Here is a 23,523-nt window from a genome sequence, read left to right on the forward strand (position 1 = left end):
CTTCTTCTTTCTTTGTTCTTTTCCTCTTCTTTTCTGCAAATTTGCAAGTGGCAGGCCACCGGAGGGCCGTCCTCACCAGGGCTCACCTCTTGAATGAGGCGGCCACCACAAGGGCAAGCCTCACCGGATCTCGCCTAGGCCGGATCTAGCGATGCCGATCCATGTGACCTCTATTGCCACCATCAATGCCGATCCATGACCATCGCGAATGGTGACAGACAAAATGGAGGGACACAACGACGACTCAAGTGGCGAGGGGCTAGTGTTTAACGACGGCTAGAGGCGCGATGGTGAGGCATCGTTGCGGCCTCGATCAAGCAAGGATGAGTTTGGCGAGGCTATCCTTGCCCGGCTGAAGCCGTCCTTGCCCGGGCGACGCTCGGTGAGGACAGCCTTGCCGGCCTTGTCCTCACCCAAGCGATGCCTAGTGAGGCCGCCCTTGCCTAGCCATGGCGAGGCCGGTCGTTCAGACCATGGCTTGCGGGGGGGCGGTGGCCAACCACTTGCAAATTTGTAGAAGAGGGAAAGAAAAAAGGAAGAAGAAAGGAAGAAGAAAGGAAAAGAAGGAAAAAAGAAAAATATTATAAAAAGACTCAAAGGAAATATTAAATAATGCTTCACCAATTTTGCTACGTGACGTCAGCGATTTCTAGTCAAAATTGATCGGATTAACTCAATGGGCACAAATACAAAATGTTTATGACTAAATTGGCACTAGTTAAAGGTTTATGACTAAATTGGTATCAATACAATAGGTTTATGTTTTTTTTGACATTTTTTCTCTTCGTGATAAGTTTTAAGACTTTAAATACACATCTAAAAGATAAATTAATTGAAAAAGCCAATTACCTGTCAATAAAAGAAGGTAAAAGACATTATAAATTTTAGCTCGCTTATTAATAAGATAAATAAATCTGTCATTTCTTGCAATCTCTTTTCGAATTGGGTATGGCTTCGACTATTCCTCATCCTCAAGCAAACGAAGTGTGTATATTTCCTAGATCTTCGTCAATAATGATATGGGACGATAGTCTCGTCGATCAAGAGATCGCTTCCATTAGATTAGCAAGGGCTTGGCCTTGAAAAAATTCTTCACGTTGGTATTTCTCAAATCCAACTTTGGTCGGCTCTCGGACAAGCCTGGAAACGAGTCGAGGTTATATATCAATGTCACTTCGTAATCCGATGATGCATATTTTTATTTTATTCAACAAAGAAAGGAATGAGAAGGGATGACCCGGCTTAAATTGGATATGATATAGTTTTTTTTATTGGTTTGACATTAATAAAATTTTGAAAAGTATAAAAATAATATTAAAAATTTGCCATATCAGTACCGACCAGTCAAATGGATTGAATTGGCATAAGCGCAAGAGGTTAATGGCTGAATTGATTAAAAAAAAAATTTATGACTGAACTGGCACAATTACAATATGTTTAGGACTTTTTTGATAATCCTTCCTTTGACAAACACCCTATTTTCAACTCGAAATCGTATATCTATACCCGTGCAAAAGGGACTAGGGATAAACGATTCAATGTATATTTTTATGTACTCGCAGGTCTTGTATTGGATTTATTATGAATTTCAAACATTTATCGGTCGAAATGTATTGTTTCTTTTTTACTTTTTTCTTAAAATTTAAAAGCCATTATCAAATAATGTCCACATTTGTGATTGGCTAGAGCTATTACGATGTGGAAGTAGACGAGGCAAGTGTTCCGATCCTCCATTTAGCCTTATTTCCAATGCGGGTTCTCCACTCTTTGACATTCCCTACTCTTCTCATGTTCGTCGTTCCACCCATGTAAGTCAAATCTTCTACCCGGATTCGTTATTTCCATTGTTATTCTACTATTGCTTCTTTTCACAAGCCACGCACGTATAGAGAAGCTACTACTATTCCTCTTTGGCAGCATGCAATGACAGATAAGATGCAGGCTTTAGGCAAACCACGTACTGGTAATTTAGTTGATTTGTTTCTTGGTAAGTCTGATGTTGGTTGTTTATGGACGTCTAAGGTTAAAATGAAGTCAAATGGCACCATGGACCGCTACAAAGCTAGGCCAATAGCGAAAGGCTTTACTTAGAGATATTGAATTTGACTATAAAGAGACCTTTGCTCTTGTTACGCGCCTTACTTTCGTTCGCATTCTTCTTGTGTTGCTATGGTAAAGTGCAGGTTTCTTTTCCGCATGGATCTCAAAAATGCAATCATACGATAGCAATCTCGTCGAAGAAGTCTACATGATACATTTCCTTGGTCACACTCGTCCTCCCGACAAGTTGAGTCAATTACGTCGAACATTATATTGCTTGTTATTAGGATGTACATGTGAGTTGTATTAAAAAATATCACACGTTGAAGAATTGATGTGTTGTAGAGAAGTTAATATATCTTAATTTGCCCATAGCTCATTGGCTTAAGCTTTTACGTGAATGTGGATCCAACTGAATATATTAACAAGCTTAGATTTGAGCTCATTCTTGGTGATCTCTCCAGGTAAAAGGTATCGAGTTTCTGATACACGCTTCCTAACACTTGTAATAGGCTCCTTGTTTATGGTATTATAAATTTAGATCAACCATGGAATCTCTTGGTTTTAAATTCAATCTGTATCACCATGCTCTTTTTATTCGAAAAACATCTCGTGAATCTAATAAGCTGCTCTTGTATGTGGATGACATGGTTATTACTGGAGATTTCTATTGCATTTCAAAATTCCAACAATTTCTCAGTCAACAGTTTAAAATGAACGATCATGGGCGACTCATCTACTTTTTAGGCTTGGATGTTACTTCATATTCCTCTCTTATTATTTTTTTCAAGCCAGTCACTAACAAGGTCGCTCCTAATCTTATTGAGACCGATGTCAAATTTGATGCCAAAGATAGGACTTTTCTTCGAACCGATACATAGTTGGTGGACAGTCTTATCTCCTACTGTTACTCCTCCTGAAACCACTAATGTTGTTTATGTGTCAATTATTTCATGATAAAAAGTCACAACCGGCTCATTTTTTTTGTTGTCCTTCGAATTCTTCGCTACGTCAAGGTTATTTTATTTCACAATCTTCACTTTTTTTTCGCACGCTATCTTGAAGTTGACTTCTTATTCTTATGCTAGCTGGGCTGGTGACCTCTAGTATCGTTGCTCCACTACAAACTATTGCTTTTTTCCTTGGTAACTCTCTTAATTTATGGCATAGCAAGAAACGGGCCACTATCGATCGGTCTAGTTCAGAAGCACAATATTGCACTCTTATGTTATGGTTGAAATAATTATTGGAAGGCATGAGATACCGTCATAATGGAGGAACCGTAATTTGCTGTGACGATCGGACTACTCTCCATATAACTCACGATAAAGTTTTCCACGAGTGCACCAAACGCAATGAAATCATCATTAGGTAGCGTGTGTGTTTTGACGTTGTACGATTGGTCTACATCTCACTTTCCTTACTAGAGTGCTGAAATTTTCATCGAGGCACAATCACCTTTGTATTGGGCATTATCTTCCGTGATTGATATGATTAATTAAGTTGCAATTGATGTTGTAATACTCTGTTACTTTCGATAGCCATCCCGTAAAACTTATAACTAAGCTCATGTACTCTTCGATATGATATATCGACATATAGAAAATATTTTCGTTTTCGTTTTCTGCATTATTCTTGTCTATGGAGGAACATATGATATGGCCTCGTGAAAAAAAATGAAAGCTGCCGTTGTTGGTAGTACCATGTTCATGTGAGCTGGTTACTACAACCGTTAGACCTCGTAGATTTTTGACGTAATATCCACCTTAGGATTTCCTGAAAACGGGATCTATTTGGGAGTCTACCCTACTTTGGTTTGTTGGTTTGCCCGGGCACGAAGGAGAAAACACTCTTTTTCGAAACGGTGTCGGACCACTAGATTCGATCAAGTATTGGAGCCTGTGGGTGTTAACTAAAACCCGAAAACCGACCAATCGAATCGATAAGTTTGGTTCATTGGTTTTTCGAATTTTTTTTTTTTTTTTTTTGGTATTGGAGCCTAATGGGTGTTAATTAAAACCCGAAAACCGAACAAATCGAATCGATAAGTTTCCGCCATCAACACTTGTCATCTCCAGAACAAAATTTCTGTTTCCGATAATCAAGGCGAGGCTTTTAAGACCCAGTGAAGCCCAAAAGGCACTCTAGTCCGAATTTTAGGATTCGGTGCACAATCACAACGAAGTAAAGCGTAGCGAAAAAGAGAACATCGAGACACGAGATTTTATCCGGGTTCATTGTTAAACTAGGACTACGTCCAAGACATGATTTCACTATAATCGGCATCTCTCATTTCTCGTTACATCGCTCAATTACAAGCAAAAAAAAGTATTTATAGCAACAACTATTCACGAGCACAAGCTCAAATTACAATTAAAAAATTATAGGCTCAAACTATAAAAACCCTCCGGTGTCTAGGAGGCGTTGCCCCCTTGAGACCTCTGCTCACGTGCTTTTCTGTTGTTGGAAAGTATGAATTACACCCCAACAGCAAAATGATAATTCTCATGAACGACCGTATTCTCCTTTTGACTAATAGATTCTGAAGTTTAGCCTCCCTTTCTACCTAATGTTGCTTTTGCCATTAGATGAAAGATTTCCATTTCTCTTAACTAATAACCATGACAGAGTTTGCTAATTTTGTTCTTAAGTTTAGCTAAATTACAGATTTTGTGTTGCATTTCATTTAATTGTGATTATACTCCTCTATTTTCCATGGGTGTGTTGAATTGAACATTCTTTGGTTAGTTTCCATTTCACAGTAAAGTCTTGCCAGCATCTCTGCTCCAAATGCTATTTGCTGCATAACAAAAGCAGTCCAAATACTGGTAGATCCAATTGAGTTTTGTAATAAGACATATATCATCACATATTATTACATCATATAAGTTGACAAATGAGCTAGTTTTGCTCAAACCTTGAAGTATATAAACACTCACATGCCCATATATTTGTGTGATACAAAACGATATTACACCCATATAGAATAAGAGAAATTCTAACATGGGGAAGATCATGGGAATGTTTAACTTAACCTCGCAATTAGTACGCGATAACAAATCAAAATCAATATTAGAAATGCTTTTTTTCTCCCTGCCATTTCGTGGCATTTTCTTTATATGTCCTTTGGTGTTTTTAAGTTTCTCGAAATTTTTCGATGTTCTAGGCTTTGTTTGGTGAGCGACTCATCTCCCTAGACTCGCCGCTTGAAGCCCCGTAGTCGCTGCTTCCGAAGTCTTGGCTAGACAAAGCGACCTTCCTGAACCTCTTCATGTCGGCATTGTACGAGCTCGCGTCGTAGTCAGAGCTGCTATTTGTGCCGAACACCGAGCTCTGGCCGGGCCTCACTCCCTCATTCAGGTCGTCCAAGGACACATCTCCGTCGAGCGCTCTCACGATCTGCAAACCACATAATGGTTGTTCACATGTATAGAATTGCTCTTTCACCATCCCAATTTGAGATGGATGACTTTTAGGCAATCTCATGAGAAGCAACGGCCGAATTAAGGAGTTATTATTGCTTGGCTTTGGTAATCTTTTCTTCACAAGATCTTAAACAAAGGATGCAGGATAGAGAACTTTAGCAGGAAATTTCAGGTGATATAGTATATAGACCATATGAAAGGTCAAATGGATTAAATTGACAACTCTAGAACGCTTAAGCTGAAATTATTGAGCATCTGATAAATGATAATCCCAGAAAGGACATATCTGAGGAACAGTTATAAATAGATCGGAACTTTTTGAAGTGAAAAATGACTTGGAAATGTAAGTGAAATTGAGAAGAGACTGCATAAATTCTTCCTAGTATGAAGTATGAAGTCATAGAGAAGGAGATTTCACGGAGAGAAGTTTCGAACCTGACTCATTCTTGGGCGCTTCTTTGCAGAATGACGAATGCTAGCACTAGCGCAAGCGACCATGCGAGCCATCTCGTGGGGGTTGAAATTGTTCTCCAACCTTGGGTCCACCAGTTCATCGTAGTTCCCGTGGTCCAATGCTTCCGTTAGAAGCGGTCGAGCCTGAAGCACAAGAAAATTCAAGATTTGAGTGTCTCCTCGAGTACAGTGAGAAATCAACCAGCTAAAGCTTTCTGCGTAAAAGTTGAGCATCGCCAACAAGTTTGTTACTGGAAAGTCGCTAAAACAGATGACCTTTGGCTTATACGGTCGAAAAAATCACGTTGCAATGGAGTTTTGCTGAGTTACATTATCACGTTTCAGAATTTGTCATTGTTCTTGCTTAACACAATGCATGTCTATTGATGATTTGAGAACAAGAATGATAAAGTGGAAATCATACTGAGGAATGATTCAGAAGCAGCATACCCAGTCCACTAAGCTATCCTCCATAACATTATGTATATCCACCGGTCTTCGTCCGGTAATTATTTCCAAGAGCATAACTCCGAAAGAGAAAACATCAGACTTCTCCGTCAACTTGCCACTCGACGCATATTCTGGTGCCAGATACCTGCATTAGAGAGAATTAAACAACAGGCACTCTAAGTAGACTCGCTATGAGTTGAAAGATCAGTAGCCCGTCTCGTGAAAGTCAGTCATACACAACAAATCCTTCATAGTAGACTTGACATGGCAATTCGTATAACGAGACAAACAATAATCTCTCACCCAAATGTTCCCATGACACGCGTAGAGACATGAGTGTAATTGTCGGAGGACAATTTTGCTAATCCGAAATCAGCCACCTGGAAGGAAAACATCAAACACCATAGTTACATGAGACTATCAATTGCACCAGATGGTTCAATTACAGATGCAAAAAGTACCATGTCAACCACACATGATTGTAGCTAACAACATTACCATAGCTTCAAAGTTGTTGTCCAGGAGGATATTAGCGGCTTTAATGTCGCGGTGAATAATGCGAGGATGGCCTGCACAAATATTTGTGTAAAAGACACATCCACGCCCTAGAGAGAGAGAGAGAGAGAGAGAGAGAGAGAGAGAGAGACTAACAGTCTTCATGAAGGTAAGCAAGTCCTTTAGCAGATCCTAGTGCAATTCGAAGCCTAGTTGCCCAGTCCATCACTGGATCATCCCCTGGGATGACCATAGATGCCATAGATTAACATGAGAATGGAAAATTGACCCAGATTTCTTTGAGATGACATAAAAATTTATTGTTTTGTTTAAGATTGTTGATCCCATAAACCTTTTTCTTTCTGCACATCATTGACCTTCCACTGAATTGCGAAAATACCTTTCGATGATTCACAACTTAGAGAAAGGTACTTTTTACCAATCGCTCCATGATCGAGAATGATTTCCCATCTTAGAAATTGATTGAAGGTGGACTGTGTCTGATGAATTGTTTAGATCTCGTGCATTGTGATTTGATAGAGAAAACTCACGGTAAAGATGAAACTCCAAGGTCTTGTTAGGAACAAACTCGTAGACCAGCATTCTCTGTCCGCCGGCAATGCAATACCCAACAAGCGACACGAGATGGCGATGATGGACCCTGCTAATGATCTCCACTTCAGCTTGAAACTCTCTCTCTCCTTGACCGCTTCCTGATTTGAGGCTCTTCACGGCGACCTCCTTGCCGTTGGGCAACACCCCCTTGTGCACATAGCCGAACCCGCCCTGACCCAACATGTTGGCCTGTGCGAACCCACCAGTCGCGACGGCCAGCTCATCATATGTGAAGGTGCTGCTGTTGAAGCCGAGGGCAAGGCCCGGCGACGGAGGGGGCAGCGGCGGGTGGTGGCGCGGGCCTGAGTAGCCGGAGCTCATGTCGCCACTGCTCATCATCGGTGGAGGGGGAGGCGGTGCCAGCCAGCCGCCTCCGCCTGGGGGCCCCATGCCAGGCGGTTGGTTGAGCTTGACTACATGGTCGGATGTGGGGTTACTGTTGTGCCAGTTCGGGTGTTGTGAGCTCTGGTAGTAATCATGACCAACTGCATGATCAAAGATACAGAAGCAGGAATTGGAATCTTCTAACGATTACAGATGAATGTTAAACAATTTGATGTGTGATCAGCTTCTTGATGATTAAATGGAACTTCTTTAGTCATTAATGGCTTTTGAAGTATTTGCAAGGACATTGATCCATGGCAATTAAAGAGAGGGAAACAGACTTGTAATAGATTCAACATCCGCCATTGATAAATCGACCAGATCTACATTGTAGTTTTCTAATTGGACCTCCCAAGTGTACATAAGAAATTTTTACGACTAGGGACGGAACAAGAAAATCCTTGCTTATGAGATTTTGGAATCAAGTTCCTGCGCGAGTAAATAATACCGAGATATACACTATATGCAATGCGTACGCTTTTGGTCAATATATTATTAGCATGCAAAGCGTTCTTAGTTTTTCAGAAAAGAGACATTGAAGAGGATTTGCATGCAAGATCTCACAATTGTTTGTAGCATGGGAAGAACATATAAAGGGTAAGCTTTATAACTGACCTTTGTGACCAAGAGAATGATCCATGTAATAATGCATCTCGTCACGCTTCTTCTTCTTCTTCCTCACGGCACACGCGATACAGATAGCAATAAAAATAATGAGAACCAACCCCAATCCGATGGAGACTCCAATTATCATTGGCAAGTTGCTCGACGACGACGATGATGATGAAGAAGAAGAAGAGGAAGATGAAGATGAAGATGATGTCGTAGGCGTCCGGTGTGCAGGCGGAGGTGGAGGCGACAATGCCTTGGTACTCGGCGGTGGTGGCGGAGCTAAGGATGAAGAACGCGGTGGGGGCGAAACAGAGCCACTGCTGGAGCTAGTACTCGGAGGCGGCGCTGGAGGAGAATTGTTGTCGTTGGAAGGTGGTGGCGCAGATGAAGACGATTCATCAGAGGGAGATGGAGGTGGGGACAAGGCAGGGGACGGCGGTGATGAATCCGAGGGTGATGACTCTGGGGGTGAGGATGCTGCCGGGGCCGGTGGGGAGGACGAGTCGGAATCGTCACCATCTGACGATTTGGGAGGTGGTGGAGCAGTGGCAGAAGATGGGGAATCCGGCGACGGAGCGGTCTCGTTTGATGAAGACATTTTATTGTCTGTGGTGGATCATCAACTTCCCGCTCGGCTTTCTAAGAGGAAACCTCCACTACTCCTGCAACTGCCCACCTCTGTGATCGACGACCCCTGAGAGGAAGATTGCATGACATGACATGAACAGAAGGGCAAAAGAGGCGAAAATAGCTCCCGTGCAACAGAAGCATTTTCATTAAGAGAACAATTGTCAACGTACTCAAGTCCCTCAGAAAGTTAATTGTTAAAGAGAATGCACAATGTTCAAGCGCAATTATCGAGGGTTTCGAATCTAAATTGTTGGATGCTCCCGCGTTTGCATCCTTTGAATCAACATTAAAGGAAATGAAAAAGTTTAAGAGTCCTTAAGTGATTGCAGAATTTCAAGATCAAATTCCACCTCCTAAAGAAAGAAAGAAGATAATTTTGCTCAGGTAACACCACACAATCAGATGGGAGAACGATTTGAAAACGAATGAAGTTTCTGATGCGAGAAAATGGTTCTCTACACATTTTCGACAAATGCGCGAAGCACATTGCCCCGAGAAAGATGGCGATTTTCTTCCATTCCTATTACAGTTTATAAAAGTGCTCAAAGGGCGTGCCTAGCGACGACAAAACAATGCCGACTAAACACACAGTCATTGCAAGGAGATAACAAAATGGGGGATCACTAGATGTGCTTCCAATTGCAAATGGTTTCCTTTACTTTTCCTGCAATGATTTAGGTTGAATAACTTAAAGGGGGGGTATAGATACTTTTGCAGTATCTTCCATGGAGATGGAAGAAGAATATCAAAAGAGTAGCGTACCTGGACAAAACGAAAAAGGAGAGTTGTGACTCAGAGGAACGAGGAGGAAAAGGTGAAGCATAGTGATGGTTGCATCTTAGATAGAGAAACCCCCATCACCATCATCTCCTCTTCCTTCCTACAAAGGAGGGCCTCTCTCTCTCTCTCCCTCTCCCTCTCCCTCTCCCTCTCCCCCCCTCCCTCTCTCTCCAACCCTTGTCTTTTGCCACCTCTAGTTTTGGAGCCTTGTCTGTTATTTCTGTTACCATTTCCTGGCCGAGGTTTTGTCTTCCCTTCTTTGGACGCCCACGTTGGCGAAAGGAGATACTGGGGAAAATTTTGAGTTGATTGAGGTTTCGTCGGTGAGTGATTTTAAGCATAATACCAAGCTATCCCCCTTAAAGAATTGAACCCCGCTCACAGTTTCTTAGTTTCAACTCAGGCGTGAAATTGCAAATTTACCTTTCCTTTATACACTCTTTATACACTCCCTTTAATGGAAAATGAATAGGTACGGTACTGAAAATCCTTCGGTATGGTATCAAAGAGGCCGGATGCCTCGTGGATTCGCATGCCAGGCACTGTAGTCATAGCTTGTCCAATCTCTACTAAACCCCGACATCAATTAGACCAAGACTAAACATATCACGAAACCCGAATCATTCTATTAGTATAAGTCAACCACAGACGAAGTTCATCTCTTTGCATATAGCTCCGTGTCACGTCATATTTCACTCGGGTAGGTTTGAATGCCCACCGCCAATGACCCGCAATTGACGAGATGGCATTTCATGGAAGTGACTAGTAAACAGATTCAGGTTGAGACCCTAATTTTCGTTACTCTGACGATGAACAGATGGCTAGTTTGATGTGTTAGCCAATTGGAAGGCCAGGTAGACATTCTACGAATTTGGCAACAGCAGGTACGATCAGTTCAAGGTTGGTACTATATGCCATGCATGAGGGTAGCCGGTTTTTAATCCTAAAGTAGCACATGGTAACGAATCCGTGTCCTTCCAACGAAGTGAGCATTTGGTCCACCAGAGTAGTAAATCATTATATGGAAGCTCTCACGGTTAGATATCAGATGGAAGATAAAGAAGGGAGAAGATTCTCGTTGTTACCATACCACCACGAAGGCGAACGCTGGTATTCATTAGAGGGAAGTGATTCATATCCCCGACTTCACCATCCAAGTTGTTTTGGGCTCTCTTTTTTCGTCCCCAACAGTTCGCAGCATGCACCTCGTCACCAAGACACTACCGAAGCATTACATTCTTTTCAGCAGAATCTGGTAAAACAAGCTACAATTACAAGGGTCTACATATGATTTCTATAATACAATCAGTCTATAAGTAACAAATGCCAACCCCTCTTGACTTTTCTGGATCCAGGAACTCAAGAGCCAGCTAAGACCTCGGAAAATAGCTGGTCATATTATAGGATATCCAAAGCAATCTCAATTTTCCATCCCCAATGAATATTGCAGCACTTGCTTATCTCAAAATGCTACAGTCGGTTGTAATCAAAAGGGCATCATGCGATGCGGATTGACTTTCAAACTGAAAGTGCTAACAGGTTCTTTTCTTTTTTTTTTTTCCAAATTTTAAGAAGAAGGTGGTCATAAATTCATAATAACAACCTACACAGTAAATTTGTGACTATATAAATTATGAAGACAAAATGACACAGCAGGGTTGCTTCTCGGTTCTCACCTTATACACTCGAATATCTCCGCACTAGGCATTTCTATATTTATTTTGGATCTCAACTTCTTTCATTTCAACATCGTCAGGCAACCCTCTTAGCGATTCCACAAATTGTGAATTTAAAGATGACTTCGTTGAAGAGGCAAAGAATGGCCAAGCAACTGAGCTTGCACTAGCAGAGGAAGATATAGGATTTGGCTTTACAGAGCCAAAAGTGACCTTTTTCTCCTTATCTTCCTTGCCCTCAGGCCTTTGATGCTTAGACAACACCTCCTTTATGTCTGCCGGTGAACCACCACTCTGACTTTTCTCTCCAGCTAAATTGACACCAGAAGGCCCAAAAGAAAACCAAGGCTGAATGAAAGCTTGCATCTGATTTGACAAGTGCATATCTGCTACTGTAGAGTTACCTTTACATTCAGATTCCTCCTTGCAACTGGGCCGATGGTTCATGTCAGGGACTTCATTGAACTTATTTGATTTATTGTCCGCTTTTTTATCTTTGCTTGGTTTAGCCTCCGCCTGGCTATCTTTGTCCAGTACAATTAATTCAGCTGTCTCAGCTTTGGTTGAAGTCCGGCCTGAGGTAATTGCAGTTGTTGGAAATGCCTTCTCCGGGGGTACAGCTGGAGTATAATTAGACGGTAGAAGATCATTCCAATTCTCTAGGAGCTCCTTGTAAACCTTTCGGAGAGTGACTTCAGTCAGACCAGTCACTTTACAAATTTCAGCCTGAGTTTTCCGCGTGTCTTCTAGTTGGCACGCAAGATAAATAGCAGCTGCAGAGATGCTTATCGGGTTTCTACGAGTGCAGAAGCATTTGTTTATCACGACCTCCCCAATATGAGTAGCCAATTCCTGTATTTAGAAACTAGTTATTGCATGATTTGGTGAAAAGCAACCTTAAGGGGAAAACACATTCTAGCATCAATAAAACTCGAAAGCGGTTTTTGAACCCTAGAGAGAGAGAGAGAGAGAGAGAGAGAGAGAGAGAGATGCAACCAAACCAGAGACTGTTATTTTTCTCACACTTGGAGGAATAAAATGATTCAAATAGGACGGGAAAATTGAATCATCCAAAATCTCTTTCCATGTACCGTAACTCATTTTACAGTGTCAAGTAAAACATTTCCTACACGCCTTGCTTTTATTTACTTCACCATAAATTCTCATATGATGCAGCCAGACTTAAATTTGGAAGCTTATGAACAATTGTTTGGGGAAGTTCTCTGAACCACTGGAATCTACCCATGTGCAGACATGGCAGATTGATTGCAGCTGATTCTTTATTTTCCTGCTTGATCCCCAACTCCTCCTAAACAAGAGAAGAAAGAACGCTCTTTTTTCTCTAACAAATGTGGCCATAGCATCATATCATCAACCATAAGTCAACTCTTTTCACGAAGCAATATAGCCAACCTCAAATCAAAAGGTACTATGGTAAAATCTACAAACACAAGAATACCTGAGCAGATTTGTTGAGTTGGAGGAGCGTACAAAACCTTGGCATATGGACAGATATTGAATTGCTGTTAATGGGCTGACTTAACTGCAGAGCCTCCCCAAGTATCTTGATATATTTTCCAATTTCTTTCTGAGGCACATTCGCTGCAATTGAAATTTCCTGAACATTAAACTTTGTGTTAGATTCTCATAAGGGAAGGAAGAAAGTTTGAGAGGCTCTAAGAGTGTAATTAAAGAGCAAAGAAAATAACATTGACAGAACATAGAACACAAGTTACTTGTAGCAAATCCCTCTAAGGGGTAATTTACTAGCAACTACCTGAAAAATTCTGACAATGAATAACTGCGAGAAAATCATTGAATGAAATTGTTCTCAAACCAAACAAGCAAATCATCAAGCATACCAGAAGATGTTTTCTGATGCCAGCAAGAGAAAACTCATTATCTTTTTTATAAGTATCATAAGGTCAGCAAGGCCCTCATATGTTCTGTTAAGTATGAAGATCTTTCTTTGGGTTTCAAGAATGTTAATACCACAAAAATAACTACCCAAAAGATAACCTTCTGAAAGTCAATGGCCTATGAAAAGAAGTATTATTGGAGCTATATTTGGTTAAGGTGTATGGCTAGCGATGTATGTTTTCCTGGATCACTGTTGTCAGCTTGTCCCAACAGTTAAGAGAGAGTTTGCTGGTTTCTATGTTCATTTGTTAGAATGTGAAAATTTCAATAAGAGTGTAGACATAACTAAATCTAGCCAAAAGGTTTATTATGCACAACTCTTCCCCAACCATTATTCTTGCAAAGCGGATCCCCATGATTATGCAAAATCAGCCAAAGTTTTTTCACTTTGAACACGATTTTATAGATAAAGCATAGAAAAGAAGCTGATCCACTGCATATCTAAAACATACTCCTAATGGGTAATAATAGTTGCAAGTACAAAATCAGAAGACACAGGGAGGTTATTCATTGAGCTGATGCCCAGACTTCGTGTTCAGATCAACATGTTTCTGTAAGAAAATTTTCCCAATATCAGTTTGCAATAAGGACTTAGAGAACAACCAGAGCCAGTAAAGCTAGACAGTGACAGTTAACTTTGAGTGGATGTATAATTATCAGACAAAGACCACTTCACGCACTTGATGCTGATTTCTTTAACCTTGCATGATATCAAGGCTTCTTAAGGTTTTATTCATCAGCCTAACCGCTTTGTCTTATTAGTCCCAAGATCCACTCCTCTTGCTGCCAAGAAACAGTGGAAATCAACATAAGTTAAGAATTTTCAACCTAGGAGAAATGCGGATCATCCTGATGTAGCACAAAAAAGGTGTGGAACTGCCACTCGCCTACAACATTTGACAACATGGGCAATGGAAGGGGCAGTTGCCTTGGTATTGCATCAAAGGTCCATCCAAGTATTGATAAGTTGCACAAAGTTCAGTTATAAAGACAAAAGCACATTTTGAAAGGCCTAGAGAGCAAACGAGCATCCATATCACATCACCAAAGATCTCACTAAGACAGAGTATGTCATGAAGGCTGCCACCATGAATCTCACATATGAACTAAAGTCAAATGCATAGCAGCATAGTTCCAACTAAACCAGCCCTTTAAGATGCAGAACAGGGATTCCCTGCAAATACACATCCCATTCCAGGATAATCACATGAAATGATCCATGTAGCCGTCGATCTACCACAATAGTACCTACATACAAAAGGGATGTGATGCAAGGATCACCATTAACCTCAGGCGCACAGTTTGAGTGTAATGCACAGCAGCATCCAACTACACAATACCATTAATAGTTTCAACAAGAACTCGTTCAGAGTGCATTAGCGTTACTAGAAGTAACAGATAGAGACAGCATTTAACAACTCCTGAGGCATCACCTGAAGAGTCCTAGGCTCTTGTGCTTCCCTAATGGCTTGAACCAAAGCAGCAGTAGCAAGAGCTTCGACGCTCCGATTCCTCAAGCAAGTCGCCGAGCAACAATCCCGGAACAACTGAAACGCGTGGTCCGAAATGTCGCAATCCAACCCCAAAATCGAGGACACGTCTATGATCTGCATGTACGCCCTCAGATTATCCACAACGACGGTCGACGACGAGGGCGTCGAGCTCGAATTCGCCGACGAAGACGAAGAAGAGGGATTGGTGGACTCGAGAGTTCGCTCGAGCTCGGCGAGGTGGCCGGAGAAGGAGAGACAGGAGCGGAGAGAGAGGGGGGAGTTCTCGAGGGACCAGGTGGAGAAGGCGGTGATGAAGCCGGCGGTCTCGAAGGGGTCGTCATCGGAGTCGGAGGGGGTTAGGGCTTGAGGAGGGAGGGAGGGGAGGTCGGAGGTGACGAGGCATAGCGGGTTGTCTTGGGAGCGGAGGTGGAAGACGTGGTGGGGGAAGTGGTGGCGCTCCTCGACCACGCGGCCGCAGGAGGTGCACTCGGTGATCGAGCGGCCGCCGTTGGTGATGGCGCACCGCCCCTGCGACGCCGAGCAGTATGGGCACTTCATTTCCAGCTCCCCAGTCTGCTCTTTGGGGCGGGCGCGTCGCCCAGTCCGTTGATCTAGCCTAGAACTAGAAGTGCAGACTTGGATCCGGGGCACGGATCCGGTGCACCGACCGGGAAGAACCCGGTCGTTAGGGCTTCCCGGGTGCGAACTGCCTCGCTCACGTGATAAGCCCACGGCCCGTATTGACTCTGGTTGGAATCTGGACGCAGAATCCGATTCGGCGTCAACGAAAATCGCAGTTGCAAAAAAATATATTATAATGTGGGGGCCCGCAGAAAAATAAAAAGTTTCAATTGTGTCCCCCCACAAAATTCACAACCTCGCTCTCTATATTCTAATTCTCGCAAATGACAGTTCTCTCTCTCTCTCTCTCCTCAGATCGTCTCTTTCCCAAATCCGTCTCTTCCCTCTGTAGCTCACCGCGCGAGTAGCGTCGACAGTCCACCGCACCACCGAGCTCGGCGCCTCTCCCTTCGAGCGACATGAAGGATGACGATCCTATCCCCCTATCGACGTCGGCGGCGGCCAATGCCAAGAGGGAGAGCTCCGATTCCGGTCTCTTCGGCCGTGGCCGGTACAAGATTTGGGCGCTGGCCGCCATCCTCCTGCTCGCCTTCTGGTCTATGTTCACCGGCACCGTCACCCTCCGGTGGTCCGCCGGCAACCTCAACCCCCTCTCCGACGACCTCGACGCCCCCATTCGCGACGATCTCGACGTCCTCGTGAGTGCCTCTCTGTCTCTGTGCTCTCGCGTCGAGTGTTGTGTGTTTCTGAGGTTGTGTGCGCCGTCGCTAGGGTTTGGATTGGATCTCGTCGGTTGATTTGGGGTGGATTTTTGTTTGATGCTTGTGCAGGAGATGGAGGAGAGGGAGAAGTTGGTGAAGCACATGTGGGACGTGTACACGAATAGCAGGCGGATCAGAATGCACAAGTTTTGGCAGGAGGCGTTCGAGGCCGCGTTCGAGGACTTGAGCAGTGACGTTCCTGGTGTTAGAGAGGATGCGATCGCAGAGATTGCTAAGATGTCCATACGGTTCATTGATCCCCCTCCAGCTCAATCCATGGTAAGTGTGAACGCTCCACGATCTCCTTTCATTGTTTTTCTTTTAGATCTTGTGTTTCTTGTTCATTCATCGAGTTGGTAGTTTGTACTGCTTCCAATCGTAAAATTGGATTGCTGGTGACATATTAAATTACCAGCAAGTGATGCTTTATATTGTTGGAAATGCACTAAGAGTGTGCTTGAAGAGACTTGTAGTTTTGCCTGATAAAGCTTAGTATGATATGGATCCTCCAATTTCGAGGAGGGACCGTCCGATCAGTACTCATTTTAAAGGATGACATAGGTGGTTTACATGAAAATTACTTTTGGAAAGCCACATTTGTTAGTTTGACTTGGAGAGTAGAATGGGAGGGTGGCCTTCTGGATTTCTATTTCCCTCGGCAAAGTGTTAATATCGTTGGTGTAATCATGTGGTTGTCTCCAACAAACTGATGCATTTAGGGAATAAACAACTATACATAGAGAAAGTTTAGATATTCAAGGATGTTAGCTGCTTCTAAGTTTGTTTTATAGCTGAGTTCTGGACTTGGACTGTCCACTGGGAATTTTTTACTAACTCATTGGAGAGCTAGAGGTTCGCATTACATGTCAAATATTCATATCTAACACAAAACCATATGGAACAGATGTGCATTCGATATGTCTCAAATGCCCATTCATCAGTATGTGGAATCAGTAGGGCAGTCCCCTCTCAATTATTTGTGTTTGGTTAGGAGGGTAGCAAAATGTGGAGGGAACGAAAGAAAGTGGACAAAAGGGAGGGTGCTTTTGTTTCATTTGGCCTCATGAATGTTTTCTCCAGGAATTTTAACCTGGATAGCTGATAGTAGGCTTTAATCTGTCAAACTAGAAAAGTTGGTATAAGTGCACTTCTCTTATTGTTTACTAGCATAAGTTGTCTTTTTTAATACACTAACAGAAATTTATTAGCCAATGTAAAAAGTTTATAGCAGGTCAGTAGGATGAACCGTATAACTCTCTCTATAGCTCGCACATGTGTGCGCACATGTGCAGAAACAGTTGTCTACAGACACGTTTCCCGCTGTAGTACATAGGGTGTTTTTTTGAACTATTTAATCCAGATTTAGTATTGATAGCAACTACTATGTTATAAGATGATAAGGATGGAAGGAGTCTTTGGAAACATTTGAGTATCTATAGCAACTTTTCTATGTTATAAGATGATAAAGAAAGGAAAGATCCATATGTTTTCTCTGTTAGTCTTGCATGTTTTCGAAGCTTTATAATATTGGAATTTCCATAATTTGAGGATAGATTGACATTTGAATTTTCGAAGGCTAAGGTAGAGAAGCTCCTGTAGGAACTTGTGAATTGGTTTTCAGAAACTTCTGCTCTGAACCTCTCTTGAGATGCCTGCTTAGGTTGAAGCTCCCATTAGAAATTATAGTTGCTCTATTGAAAGGTTTGCCAAGTAGGTTCTCAAGAGTGATTTTGGCACTTAATGTGCTTTTCCATGTGCAATTCTTATCTCTATATCTACTTTTTTTCCCTTCGGAATTCATTTATTATTAAATTACCGACTTGGGGGATTGTTGATGTTTGCAAATCTTCTAATGGCATGCTCAAATAATCAGCATTCGAGCTTTGAGATTGATAGAGAGTCAGAGTGCTCAGATAAAACAAAATCTGAATTTTCAGGCCTGGGTCACCATTTAGGGAATAATTTTATGCCAATTGTTGCACATATGTGACTGAATAAAAAAACTAAAAACAGAATTAGTGCTCTGGCTTTTGAACCAGCTGGATTTCAAGGCTCCCCCTTATCTCATCTTGTCTTTTCTAACTGTATACCCAATTTCGGGAATACGGGATCATACTTTGATCTTTTGTTGCAAGTTACATTTTTCCCTATTGTTTCGTGTCATAAGCATAAGCTGTTCCAGTTTATGGTTAGTAAGTTTTGGCAGGTGCTGCTCTTGAACTTGCAAATACAGTTCCTGCTTGTTCTTTTGTTTCTAATGATGTTGGCTCTTGAACTTGCAAATACGGTTCCTGCTTGTTCTTATGTTTCTTTTGTTGTGCTCTTGAACTTTGTGAAGGCATTTTTGGCCCGCTGGCGCACTGGGAAAGTGGGAACTGAATTTTGTTTTTGTAAATTCTGGAATCTGATTAATTAGAACCTGAAAGCAGTTTCATTAGCAATGAATTACAAGAGAACATGCATGACTGACGGCCTAATTGATCCTATGACTTGTGTCTTTTATTTCTTGAATCACATGGATCTTTTAGTTGTATTTTTTTATTGGCCATTTACGCCAACTGCTTATGCTGCAGGCCTTTTGGTAGCTCATAAAATCTAACAGAACTGTCCCCTTCACTTTTGTAGAATGCCCGAGAATTCACTAAGAGGTTCAAAATAACAGAGAAAGGAGAGGCCGTGGTGGCTCGCCGATTACACTAAACTGAAAATTTTGGAGATCCGAGATTTTAAATCGTTGTCCTCTCCAATGATGATCTGCTGGAAGCTTCATGGCGGCCAGGAAGCACTAGATTTCTATGGCAGAGACAAGTTCGTATGTACTTAGAGGAGGATTTTTGTTTTCTTTCAATTTGATGTCAGCAATTTTTTTGTGGTTGTAAATTGAAACAACCGATACGTCAAGAAATTCATCGAATGGTTTTTCTTTTATCCAAATTACCTACATTCTTTTGGAGTTGATTCCCCTACATACAAACAGAAACAAGAACTCTGCTTCTTCTTCTTTTTTCCCATGGAATTTATTTGCTCGAAAACTTAGATTGACCCTGACCCTTCATATAAGAAGTTGCACAGGTTTTTGTTCCACTTGTATTTCATAAGTTGGTACGTCGACAGAGTTTACTTTATAAGGTGCCGTATGGCGCCTAGGTTATGCTAAATTCTCTTCCTTGCTCGCCGGTTTCAATTTTGGCAGCTGAAGCTCGAGAGATTATAAATGGAATATGTCGTGGAGATTAACAAAATAACTTGAATATGCAGAGCTTGGTGCATTTCAAGACAATCAAATGGAAGAACCTGAACGACCGAAGGAAATCGAATCGAGCTGGCATTGCAGATCCGATTGGAAATTTAAGAATGACCGAGCTCTGAGCTAGATCATGGCTCGCGTTGCGATCTTGCTCTCGGTGGTCTATAAACAGCATGTGATACTTGCGCCTTTGGAGGATGATTAGAAAGTTGATAAGCCAAACACGTCACTGATGCCGACATATTCTGAATCGAAAGATATTCGTGGAACCATCATTCTGCTCCTATTTATTTCCTTTTTCAACTTTTCTGTTCTGCTCTCTGTCTGAACCTTGTTTTCATGGATTAATTGTCGCAAACCTTGCGCGTGACTCTGTTACAAGATCGCACACAACCGGCACATGACATGGTCCAAAACGGAGTTAAGAATGACGCCCTTCCCTTCGAAACTCGGCAACACGCACGAGTAAATGATCCAAATTCAGTACTTCATGATCCTCAAGAGCGGAAAATCACCCAACGACATATGGATGCTGAAATCCCTGTTTTGAAAAAGTTCAGGCACATATTGGGTCATCAAAGGTGTGCCACAACGTTAATAGGGGTTCCGGAGGTTCATTTCGGTTCGACTTGGACTACATATTTACACTGAAAAATCCAAAACAGTTAGGCACATGTCGTATTCATCCCTAAATTATTTTTCTCGTCTCAAAAAGCCTCAAACCGGTACACCCCGAATGCGACACAAAATATCTCAAACCTATAAACGGGGCATGGGTTTATCAGTTTGGGATTCTCTGTGACACGAAAATTTTATTGAAGGTAAATGAGGCATTGGTGTACCATTTCGTAGTTTTTTGTGGCATGAAAATTAGTTTGGAGGTAAATGTGGCACGTATACACCAATTTTTGCGACTTTTGTGGCACGAAAATTAGTTTAAATAAATTTGAGGTACATGTGGCATTGATACATAAATTCTAGGTTTTTGGTGGTATTTAGCCCGATATTTAAAATGCAACACGACACCATGGTTGGGAAGACTTTAGCCGAAAGATCAACGAACCTAAGAATGACATCCCAAACCAAAAAAAAAAAAAAATGCTATGTTCTTTCTATGTGATCAACTGGTTCGATTTTAAACCATCAATGCTAAGTCCACATTCACATATACAAGAAATCAAATGTGGTACTAGTTGTTGAAATGCTGCTCAGTTAATGAAGGAACTGAAGCTTTAGAGATCAGAAGCACTTAAAAGATAGGGACAAGGAAAATCAGCAAGTGATGTAAATTTTCTCAGCCATATTTGAACTAAATTACATGGTCCAACTTAAAGCTTAGCTCTCTTGTATATTCCGACTTTCCTCCACGCGTCAAATTATATATGCTGCATGATATACATCACTAATCCAAGTTCTAAACTAGGCATTGTTTGGCTGGATCTCTATGCCTTTATTCATGGCCTTGCTATTCTTCCTCGTGAAGAGCATCTCAATTTCTTCCAAGGACTTCCCTTTTGTCTCAGGCAAAAAGAAATAGAAGAATCCCAGAGCCAGCACGGACACGCAAGCAAACATGAAGAAGCTCCCGCCGATGGTTATGGCTTTCGATATCGAGAGAAAGCTCATTGACACGGCTGCGTTCATGAGCCGATTCACCGCGACGCCGATGCTCACCCCCCGAGCTCTCAGCTTCAATGGGAATATCTCTGAACTATAAACCCACGTGACCGGGGCGATTCCAATCGAAAAGAAGGCCACGTACACATACGTCGCCACGATGCTCGAGACGAGAGCCCACAATAGTTGTTCCTTCGCATGCTCCACCATTGTCAAGCAAAACCCTAGTCCGGTTAGGGCGATGATGATCCCTCCTGAGCTCACCAGGAGCAATCTCCTCCTGCCAACTTTGTCAAGCAAAAATGTGGCTATTATTATGAATGTGGCCTTTGTGAGGCCAACCCCAACTGTGGCAAGCAAAAGCTTTTTCTTGGCGGTCACTCCGGCTTTCTTGAAAATCCGTGGGCTGTAGAGGATGACTGCTTCGATCCCCGTTGCATGCTCGAAGAAATGAATACCGACAGCAGCCAGCAAGATCCACCGTACTGAGGGCGAGGGCCTTACCAAGAGCTCTTTCCACACACCTTCGCCGCGAGAGTTCCTTGGAACCTCGACAACATCCTCCTTGCAATTCACATCGATCCCGGCTGCCATTTTTATGTCTTGGAATCGGGTTTCCACTTCTTGCTCTGAATTACAAACTAGGAGCAAGACCCTTTTCGCGTCGGCTAGCCGGCCTTGCAATACCAACCACCTCGGCGATTCAGGCATCTTAAGGATCCCAAATGCTAGGACGAGGGAAGGGATTGCCGCGACCCCTAGCATCATCCTCCACCCTAGCTTTAGAGTCAACTTCCCGAAAAAGTAATTCGATACATAACCGAGCAAGATCCCTAGGCTTATGCATACCTCCGGCAAAGAGCTTAAGAATCCTCGGTGCGTGGCCGAAGAGATCTCAGCAGAGTACACGGGCGCGACCATTAGGGCGAAGCCGACCCCAATGCCCGCGGTGCACCGCCCCGTCATCAAGATCGCGTAGGATGGCCCATAGCCCATCAAGACTGAACCAACTAAAAAGATGATGGAGGCGAGAACGATGGTGTAGCGGCGGCCGATGTAGTCCGACGTTCTTCCGGCGATGAGAGAGCCCACGACGGCACAAACATTGAGGATTCCAGCGAGTATTTCGACCTGCGTGTCGTTTATCTTGAGTTCCTCTTTTATGAAGATCATGGCCCCGCTCATAACCCCAGTGTCTAGAGTGAAATCGGAAAATCGAAGGAGAAATCAGTACGTGAAAGGACGACAAGAATTAATTTCAAGAACAGCACGGTCATACACACAATCCAGAAGAGGGTTCTGATTCAGACAAAACACATCCTTTTCATGGGATATTTCAAAATTATTTGAGGCTGAAACAGTTCTTTCGTGCTACATGTTTAGATGCGATATGATTCCTCACCAAAACTTCACTGCAAAGCAATCAAAAATTTCTCTACTAGTTAAAAAGACACCACGACAAATTGTAAGAGGTTTTCTACGTACATAAGAGTTAAGTTCGATCACACGTTAGTAGGCGTTGATACTCAATAACAATCATTCGGAAGATGATATCAGGAATCCCGACAAACTTTTCCAAACAGAAGACTATGTCTGATGACGGTTTGAGGTTACGGCTCGCTTCGAGGACATGATTAGTACGTGAAAAATAAAGAGTGCACGGCCTGTACACGACATGAAAATTTCTGATTCCTCATTGAAGGAGAAGCAAACCAGATATATATATAGAGAGAGAGACAGGACCATACCATATCCAAAGATGATGGAGATCACGGAGGCGACGACTGCGCAGGCGCAGGCATATCTGTTGAACCCGGAAAGCTTCTCGGCCTCTCCGCCATCGTCGCTCAACTTCTCCATGCTCATCACTACTCACTCACAAGTCACAATCTTCTGCTTACTTATGACTCTCGCTGGCTGCTGCTGCTTCTCTCTCTTCTCTCTCTCTCTCCAACGAATACAAGCAAATATCCTTGAAAAAACACTCCTTTTTATAGCACAACGCCTCGGTCGGAAGGAATTCTAGAGGTGGATTTAACAGTAAAGAGGTGAAAATAGCCCTGCCCCTTTTTTCCTCTGGACGAACCCACCATCAGAATCGAGAAAGGAAACAAATATCACGGAACTCATTAGAAAAATCTTTTCTCGCTCGGAGGATAATAGCCTCTCCCGGTCGAGGCGAAATCCTAGTCCGAGTTTTTGAATCGGCGGCAATTTGCCACGTCATCCTCGGTGAATCTCTAATCTTTAGACACTCCCCCGGATGAGGACAGGGAATGCTGACGTGGACAACTTGACCTTTCGTCGCTCGCTCGCACTTCCGCCTCGGCCTCGTATCCCGCC

General features: G+C 42.6%; 4 protein-coding genes across 4 annotated transcripts; 1 reads left to right on the forward strand and 3 right to left on the reverse strand.

The window, feature by feature from the left end:
* Window positions 1-4,899: 4,899 nt before the first annotated feature.
* Window positions 4,900-15,982, reverse strand: LOC115740086 (proline-rich receptor-like protein kinase PERK4). The gene is made up of 11 exons (XM_048279912.1): window positions 15,851-15,982; window positions 9,867-10,014; window positions 8,478-9,168; window positions 7,415-7,963; window positions 7,020-7,103; window positions 6,867-6,937; window positions 6,672-6,748; window positions 6,369-6,513; window positions 5,901-6,062; window positions 5,181-5,439; window positions 4,900-5,150 (listed from the first exon to the last, which is right to left on the reverse strand). The coding sequence occupies exons 3-10, from the start codon at window positions 9,070-9,072 to the stop codon at window positions 5,203-5,205; spliced, it is 1,920 nt and encodes a 639-aa protein (XP_048135869.1). The 5' UTR covers window positions 9,073-9,168; window positions 9,867-10,014; window positions 15,851-15,982; the 3' UTR covers window positions 4,900-5,150; window positions 5,181-5,202.
* LOC115740087 (plant-specific TFIIB-related protein 1) lies at window positions 11,409-15,596 on the reverse strand. Its single transcript, XM_030673456.2, has 3 exons — window positions 14,914-15,596; window positions 13,020-13,178; window positions 11,409-12,412 (listed from the first exon to the last, which is right to left on the reverse strand). Exons 1-3 carry the CDS (start codon window positions 15,529-15,531, stop codon window positions 11,585-11,587), a joined length of 1,605 nt encoding a protein of 534 aa, XP_030529316.1. The 5' UTR covers window positions 15,532-15,596; the 3' UTR covers window positions 11,409-11,584.
* Window positions 15,870-19,269, forward strand: LOC115740332. Its single transcript, XM_030673818.2, has 3 exons — window positions 15,870-16,253; window positions 16,386-16,595; window positions 18,942-19,269. The coding sequence occupies exons 1-3, from the start codon at window positions 16,014-16,016 to the stop codon at window positions 19,014-19,016; spliced, it is 525 nt and encodes a 174-aa protein (XP_030529678.1). The 5' UTR covers window positions 15,870-16,013; the 3' UTR covers window positions 19,017-19,269.
* A 1,576-nt stretch (window positions 19,270-20,845) lies between these two features.
* On the reverse strand, window positions 20,846-23,158 carry LOC115740157 (probable polyol transporter 6). Its single transcript, XM_030673577.2, has 2 exons — window positions 22,929-23,158; window positions 20,846-22,376 (listed from the first exon to the last, which is right to left on the reverse strand). Exons 1-2 carry the CDS (start codon window positions 23,044-23,046, stop codon window positions 20,983-20,985), a joined length of 1,512 nt encoding a protein of 503 aa, XP_030529437.2. The 5' UTR covers window positions 23,047-23,158; the 3' UTR covers window positions 20,846-20,982.
* Between the last annotated feature and the right edge of the window lie 365 nt (window positions 23,159-23,523).

Source organism: Rhodamnia argentea, chromosome 1, assembly GCF_020921035.1.
Source record: "Rhodamnia argentea isolate NSW1041297 chromosome 1, ASM2092103v1, whole genome shotgun sequence".
Classification (NCBI taxonomy): Eukaryota; Viridiplantae; Streptophyta; class Magnoliopsida; order Myrtales; family Myrtaceae; genus Rhodamnia; species Rhodamnia argentea.

Excerpts from the sequence above, each read along its gene's own strand:
- LOC115740086 (XM_048279912.1), bottom strand. The coding sequence starts at position 9,072 with ATGTCTTCATCAAACGAGACCGCTCCGTCGCCGGATTCCCCATCTTCT. Across the intron at positions 6,749-6,866 it reads ACAACAACTTTGAAGCTATG|GTGGCTGATTTCGGATTAGC; the intron begins GTAATGTTGTTA and ends TTTTCCTTCCAG. Across the intron at positions 6,063-6,368 it reads AGGATAGCTTAGTGGACTGG|GCTCGACCGCTTCTAACGGA; the intron begins GTATGCTGCTTC and ends CTTGTGCTTCAG.
- LOC115740087 (XM_030673456.2), bottom strand. The coding sequence starts at position 15,531 with ATGAAGTGCCCATACTGCTCGGCGTCGCAGGGGCGGTGCGCCATCACC. Across the intron at positions 13,179-14,913 it reads AAGAGCCTAGGACTCTTCAG|GAAATTTCAATTGCAGCGAA; the intron begins GTGATGCCTCAG and ends TTTAATGTTCAG. Across the intron at positions 12,413-13,019 it reads AACTCAACAAATCTGCTCAG|GAATTGGCTACTCATATTGG; the intron begins GTATTCTTGTGT and ends TTCTAAATACAG.
- LOC115740332 (XM_030673818.2), top strand. The coding sequence starts at position 16,014 with ATGAAGGATGACGATCCTATCCCCCTATCGACGTCGGCGGCGGCCAAT. Across the intron at positions 16,254-16,385 it reads GCGACGATCTCGACGTCCTC|GAGATGGAGGAGAGGGAGAA; the intron begins GTGAGTGCCTCT and ends ATGCTTGTGCAG. Across the intron at positions 16,596-18,941 it reads CCCCTCCAGCTCAATCCATG|AATGCCCGAGAATTCACTAA; the intron begins GTAAGTGTGAAC and ends TCACTTTTGTAG.
- LOC115740157 (XM_030673577.2), bottom strand. The coding sequence starts at position 23,046 with ATGAGCATGGAGAAGTTGAGCGACGATGGCGGAGAGGCCGAGAAGCTT. Across the intron at positions 22,377-22,928 it reads CTCCATCATCTTTGGATATG|ACACTGGGGTTATGAGCGGG; the intron begins GTATGGTCCTGT and ends ATTTCACTCTAG.